This window comes from Eriocheir sinensis, chromosome 57 (assembly GCF_024679095.1).
Source record: "Eriocheir sinensis breed Jianghai 21 chromosome 57, ASM2467909v1, whole genome shotgun sequence".
Classification (NCBI taxonomy): domain Eukaryota; kingdom Metazoa; phylum Arthropoda; class Malacostraca; order Decapoda; family Varunidae; genus Eriocheir; species Eriocheir sinensis.
The window spans coordinates 2551433-2558188 of record NC_066565.1 but is presented as its reverse complement, the minus strand read 5'-3'; the positions used below and the strand labels follow the sequence as shown (position 1 = coordinate 2558188).

Genomic DNA, 6756 nt, shown 5'->3' with positions numbered 1-6756 from the left:
CTGAGCCTACTTACGCGCCCCCGAAGACTGGATACGAATACAAGGAGCCTACTTACAAAGCCCCTGAGCCTACTTACGCCCCACCCAAGACAGGATACGAATACAAGGAGCCTACTTACGCCCCACCCAAGACAGGATACGAATACAAGGAGCCTACTTACGCCCCACCCAAGACAGGATACGAATACAAGGAGCCTACTTACAAAGCCCCTGAGCCTACTTACGCCCCACCCAAGACAGGATACGAATACAAGGAGCCTACTTACAAAGCCCCTGAGCCTACTTACGCCCCACCCAAGACAGGATACGAATACAAGGAGCCTACTTACGCGCCCCCGAAGAGTGGATACGAATACAAGGAACCTACTTACAAAGCCCCTGAGCCTACTTACGCCCCACCCAAGACAGGATACGAATACAAGGAGCCTACTTACAAAGCCCCTGAGCCTACTTACGCCCCACCCAAGACAGGATACGAATACAAGGAACCCGAACCTACTTACAAGGCCCCAGAACCTACTTACAAGGCACCTGAACCTACTTACGGAGCCCCCAAGACCGGCTACTCGTACGAACCACCAAAGAACAGCTACGGGGTAAGTTAACTAATGTTTGAATTGGTTATATATATTTTTGTGATTGCAAGTAGTAGTAGTAGTAGTAGTAGTAGTAGTAGTAGAAATAGGAAGGATCGTTTAAATAGATGAATCACTCTGAGATTTTCCATGGTAATCATTCAGCGCATTCTCCCCTTCCTACAACGAGTGGCTTTTTAAGATATCTAGTAGTAGTAGTAGTAGTAGTAGTAGTAGTAGTAGTAGTAGTAGAAATAGGAAGGATCGTTTAAATAGATGAATCACTCTGAGATTTTCCATGGTAATCATTCAGCGCATTCTCCCCTTCCTACAACGAGTGGCTTTTTAAGATATCTAGTAGTAGTAGTAGTAGTAGTAGTAGTAGTAGTAGTAGTAGAAATAGGAAGGATCGTTTAAATAGATGAATCACTCTGAGATTTTCCATGGTAATCATTCAGCGCATTCTCCCCTTCCTACAACGAGTGGCTTTTTAAGATATCTAGTAGTAGTAGAAGTAGTAGTAGTAGTAGTAGTAGTAGTAGTAGTAGTAGAAATAGGAAGGATCGTTTAAATAGATGAATCACTCTGAGATTTTCCATGGTAATCATTCAGCGCATTCTCCCCTTCCTACAACGAGTGGCTTTTTAAGATATTTAGTAGTAGTAGTAGTAGTAGTAGTAGTAGTAGTAGTAGTAGTAGTAGTGCCTTTGTTTATATGGAATCAGGACGCCTCTCCTCCCGAAATTGACCTCTCTTTCGGCCACCTCTTTGGATTCTTTTTTTTTTCTTAGGAACAGCGAGTAGCGGGCTTTTTTTAATCATAGCAAAACACCATATTCTCTCTCTCTCTCTCTCTCTCTCTCTCTCTCTCTCTCTCTCTCTCTCTCTCTCACACACACACACACACTCCAAGCTCTCTCATTTTTTACCAAGCCGTTCTCTGCCCTCACTTCTAAACACCCCTCTCTCTCTTTTTCTCTCTTTCTCTCATTCCCACGAAGTCCTTACTCTCTCTCCCCTTCCATCTCTCTCCACGCTGGGCACTGTGTTCACGATGTCACGGCCGCGCGTCCCATCCCTTCCCTGTTCCTATATCGTTTATATTTTAGTTTCCCCTCCTGTTCCTTGCATTCTCCCTCCTCTATCCTTATATATCGTTTCTGTTTATTTGCCCTCCTTTTCCATTCTTTTCTTTCCCTTCTATGTTCTTTCTTTTTCTCTGTTCTCCTTTCTGCTTATTTTTCTTCCTTTCCCTTCCCTTCCCTTCTCTATCCTTTCCTCTTTTCTGTTCTTCTTTCTGTGTATTTTCCTTCCTTTCCCTTCCCTTCCCTTCTCTTCTCTTCTCTTCTTTCTTATTTCCGCCCTTTCCTTTCCTTCCCTTCCCTTCCCTTCCCTTCCCTTCCCTTCCCTTCCTTTCCTTTCCCTTCCCTTCTCTTCTCTTCTCTTCTCATCTTTCCGTCCTTCCCTCTCCTTCCCTTCCCTTCCCTTCCCTTCCTTTCCTTTCCCTTCCCTTCTCTTCTAATCTTTCCGTCCTTCCCTCTCCTTCCCTTCCCTTCCCTTCTTCCCGCCCTTCCGTCACCCTTCCAATCCCTCCTCACCCCGCCTTCCCCCCCAACAGAAAGGCATGCCATTCGACTTCGCCTACACGGTCGCCGACGGGTCCTCCGGCGCCGACTTCGCCCACCAAGCGGCCTCCGACGGCGACACTGTGAACGGGGAATACCGGGTCGCTCTCCCCGACGGTCGTACGCAGATCGTCACCTACACGGCCGACGACCACAACGGGTACGTGGCGAAGGTCGCGTACGAGGGGGAGGCGCAGTACCCCCCAACCAAGGCCTACAAACCCTCCCCGTCGTATGGTACCCCGGCGCCCTCGTACGGTACCCCTGCCCCGATTTACGACGCTCCTGTCTCGAGTTACGAACCTCTTGCCTCGCATTACGAATCCCCGGAGAATACCTTCGCCTAATTGTTTTCTTTCTTTCCCCTCAGTTTTCTTGTTTTGCTTTTCTTTCTTCTTTTCTTCTTCTTTTCCTCCGGTTATTTCTTTCACCTGCTCTCTTTCTTTCTCTCTTTCTATTTTTCTTATTTTTTTTGTCTTTCTTTCCTTCATATTTTCTCTTTTCTTCTCCTTTTCCTTCCATTCCTTCCTCTACCTGTTTTCTTTCCTCCCTTTCTTTCTTTTTGTTTTCATTTTCTTCCTTTTTCTTCTTCATTTCTTCCTTCATTTCCTTTCTCTCCTCTTCCTCTTCTTCCTCTTCCCCCTTCTTCCTTCCTTCCTTCCTTCCTTCACTCCCAACACCCACAAGTTTCATCTCCTCCTCCTCCTCCTCCTCCTCCTCCTCCTTTCCTTCTCTTCCTTTTCCTTCTCTCCTCCTCCTCCTCCTCCTCCTCCTCCCTCTCCTCTTCCTCTTCTTTCTCTTCCCTCTTCTTCCTTCCTTCCTTCTCACCACCCACAAGTTTCATCTCCTCCTCCTCCTCCTCCTCCTCCCTTCCTTCTCTTCCTTTTCCTTCTCTCCTCCTCCTCCTCCTCCTCCTCCTCCCTCTCCTCTTCCTCTTCTTTCTCTTCCCTCTTCTTCCTTCCTTCCTTCCTTCCTTCCCACCACCCAAAAGTTTCATCTCCTCCTCCTCCTCCTTCTCCTCCTCTTCCTCCTCCTCCTCCTCCCTCTCCTCTTCCTCTCCTTTCTCTTCCCTATTCTTCCTTCTTTCCTTCCTTCCCCACCCTCAAGTTTTCATCTCCTCCTCCCTTCCCTTTCCTTCCCTCCTCCTCCTCCTCCTCCTCCTCCTCCTCCTCCTCCATGACCAGACCACAAGAATTAGTATTAAGGAACGAAGATGTTTATATAAGAGCGTTAATAATTTATATAGAGATATTTATATAGAGATTTATATTGAATTGAAATGAATGTGAAAAATAAATAAAAATGCACAAATATAATGACTGGTTTTCATGAGAGAGAGAGAGAGAGAGAGAGAGAGAGAGAGAGAGAGATTAGCAAAAAGGTCTTGTTTTATACCTGTAGCTCAAGGCCTGAGAGAGAGAGAGAGAGAGAGAGAGAGAGAGAGAGAGAGAGAGAGAGAGAGAGAGAGAGAGAGAGAGAGAGAGAGAGAGAGGCAAATATCCAAAACGTTTTATTATCACGAGAAAATAACGAGAGAGAGAGAGAGAGAGAGAGAGAGAGAGAGAGAGAGAGAGAGAGAGAGAGAGAGGAATCTTGTAGCCTCGGGAACGTTAATAAGAAAACTATACGAAAGAGAGAGAGAGAGAGAGAGAGAGAGAGAGAGAGAGAGAGAGAGAGAGAGAGAGAATAGTAACCTTGAGACCATTTCTAGATAGTCTTCACTGCGCCTTCCTTCTTCCTGCCTTCCTTCCTTCCTTCCTTCCTTCCTTCCTCCTTCCTTCCTTCCTTCCTTCCTTCCCTATTTCCATCCCTTTCTCTTTCCTTCCCTTCCTTATTTTTCTTCCCTTTCCATCTCTTTCCCTTCCTTCGTTTCTTCCTTCCTTCCTTCCTTCCTTCTTTCCTTCCTTCCTTCCTTTCTTTCCTTCCTTCATTTCCATCGCTTTCTCTTTCCCTCCCTCCTTCCTTCCTTCCTTCCTCCCTTTCTCCCTCCCTCCCTTCCTCCTTCCTTCCTTCCTTCCTTCCTTCCTTCCTTCCCTCCTTTCCCTCCGTCCCCCTCCTTCCTTCCTTCCTTCCTTCCATCCTTTCCCTCCTTTCCCTCCCTCCCTCCCTCCCTCCTTCCCTCCTTCCCCCTCCTTCTTTCCTTCCTTCCTTCCTTTGTAAAAAAAATGCTGGACTTTCACTATGCTCGTGTGTGTGTGTGTGTGTGTGTGTGTGTGTGTGTGTGTGTGTGCGTGGATGCGAACTAGCGTGCAGCAGACAACCACTCAACCACCTCGACCACAACTGTTACCTCCTCTTTATCTTCCTCTTTATCTCATTTTTCCTCCTCCTCCTCCTCCTCCTCCTCCTCCTCCTCTTATTCAACCTTCCCTTAGGCGTTCATTCAACTCGTCTCTGTTTTTTTTTTATATATTTTTTCATAATTTTTTTTTCTTATCTTATTTTTTCATCTTCAGTCTGTGTGTGTCATCTCTTTCTTCTTCTTCTCCTTCTTCTTCTTCTTCTTTTCTTCTTTTTCTCCTCCTCCTCCTCCTCCTCCTCCTCCTCCTCCTCCTTCTTCTTGTCTTTTCTTCTTTTTCTCCTCCTCCTCCTCCTCCTCCTCCTCCTTCTTCTTTTCTTTTCTTCTTTTTCTCCTCCTCCTCCTCCTCCTCCTTCTTCTTGTCTTTTCTTCTTTTTCTCCTCCCCTTCCTCCTCCTCCTCCTCCTCCTCCTCCCCATCGTGAGTATTAGGGGGGATTCTGGGGCTGCCCTGTGTAGGCCACTCGTCCTCTTCCAGCCTCCCTGTGTTTCTGTGTCCTTATGTTCTTATGTAATGAAGCCATTTTCCCCCACAGCTTAGGTCACCAATAGCGTAAGTTAAGGGCAGTAATTTCCTCTTATTTCTCTCTTTACTGTAAAATTTCCATGTCCCTTTCTTCCTTAAACGTACATGGTGTTCCCTTCTAACTATTTCCTGGAGGGAGAGGTGGGTGGGGAGGAGCCTTCGTCTATTCTGTCCTGTCCTGCCACACGTAGATTACTAGTAGTAGCGGAAGTAAACAGACACCCTCGCCATACCCCGATAGGTCTTCTGGGGTCTGTTCTTCCTATGTATTCCTATGTATTCCTTCTTCTTCTTCTTCTACTTCTTTTTCTTCTTCTTTTCTTCTTCATTTCCACGTTCCAGATCTCTTCTCTGTGTGTGTGTGTGTGTGTGTGTGTGTGTGTGTGTGTGTGTGTGTGTGTTTGGTTATGTTATGTCTTTTTTTTGTATATCTTTGTTTTGTTTGTTTGTTTGTTTCCTATTTTTTGGGTCTGTTTCTTCGTCTATTAGTTTACGTTTGTTTGTTTGATTGTTTGTTTGTTTGTTTGTTTGTTTGCTTTGTCTATCTGTCTTTATGGTATGGAGAGAAAGTGATATTAATACAAATTCTCTCTCTCTCTCTCTCTCTCTCTCTCTCTCTCTCTCTCTCTCTCTCTCTCTCTCTCTCTCTCTCTCTCTCTCTCTCTCTCTCTCTCTCTCTCTCTAACCGGCCTCTTGCAGACTCCTTATGTTCTTATGTTCTCTCTCTCTCTCTCTCTCTCTCTCTCTCTCTCTCTCTCTCTCTCTCTCTCTCTCTCTCTCTCTCTCTCTCTCTCTCTCTCTCTCTAATTATTGTTTATTTTCACCTTGTGCTTCGGTGATTAAATAATTGTGTGTGTGTGTGTGTGTGTGTGTGTGTGTGTGTGTGTGTGTGTGTGTGTGTGTGTGTGTGTGTTTAGCGGCATTTAACTCCCCTGCAATCAATTCCTTCTCTCTCTTTTTTTTTCTTTTTTCAATATTTTTTTTCAGTATTATTTTTTTCTTTTATAACTACAATGCATCTTAAACCTTTAGTTGTTATTCTCTTCATTTTTATTATTATTTTTATTTTTATTATTTTATCTACGTACAAATAGGCCTACAAAATGCGGGCAACTATATTTTTCTTTATTTGTCTCTCTGTTTATCGATATATTTCATCATTTAATTCATCTATGTACTTATCCTTCCTTCCTTCCTTCCTTCCTTTTTTCCTTCCTTCCTTTCCCTATCTTTCCCTTCCTTCCTTCCTTCCTTTTTTCCTTCCTTCTTTTCCCTCTCTTTCCCTTCCTTTCTTTCTTCCTTCCTTCCTTCCTTGTTTCCTTCCTTCATTTCCATCGCTTTCTCTCTCCCTCCCTCCTTCCTTCCTTCCTTCCTTGTTTCCTTCCTTCCTTTCCCTCCATTTCCATCGTTTTCTCTCCCTCCCTCCCTCCTTCCTTTCTTCCTTCCTTCCCTCCTTCCTTCCTTCCTTCATTTCCATCGCTTTCTTTCTCCCTCCCTCCTTCCTTCCTTTCTTCCTTCCTTCTTTCTCTCTCTCCCTCCCTCCTTCCTTTTCACACATTCTCCCATTCTTTCCTTCCTTCCTGCCTTCCTTCCTTCCCTCCTGTGTGTGTGTGTGTGTGTGTGTGTGTGTGTGTTTCAACCTATTCGAAGCTTCAAGTGGTTGTCTCGAGCTCATTAAGTCATTTCCATTAACACTTTCTCCCACAAACACTCCTAACATGACCCCAAGACAT

The 6756-nt window shown here is 45.1% G+C and overlaps 1 protein-coding gene across 1 annotated transcript in view; it reads left to right on the top strand.

Moving 5' to 3' along the window:
* Positions 1–3516, top strand: part of LOC126984334 (uncharacterized) — a gene marked incomplete at its 5' end in the record, with an annotated part of 7383 nt that extends 3867 nt beyond the window's left edge. Inside the window, 2 exons of the mRNA XM_050837945.1 lie at positions 1–596; positions 2194–3516. The exon at positions 1–596 is cut by the window's left edge and continues 580 nt beyond it. Of these exons, the coding sequence (XP_050693902.1) occupies positions 1–596; positions 2194–2547 (950 nt within the window). The remainder of the gene's footprint in view (positions 597–2193) is intronic.
* Positions 3517–6756: the final 3240 nt, after the last annotated feature.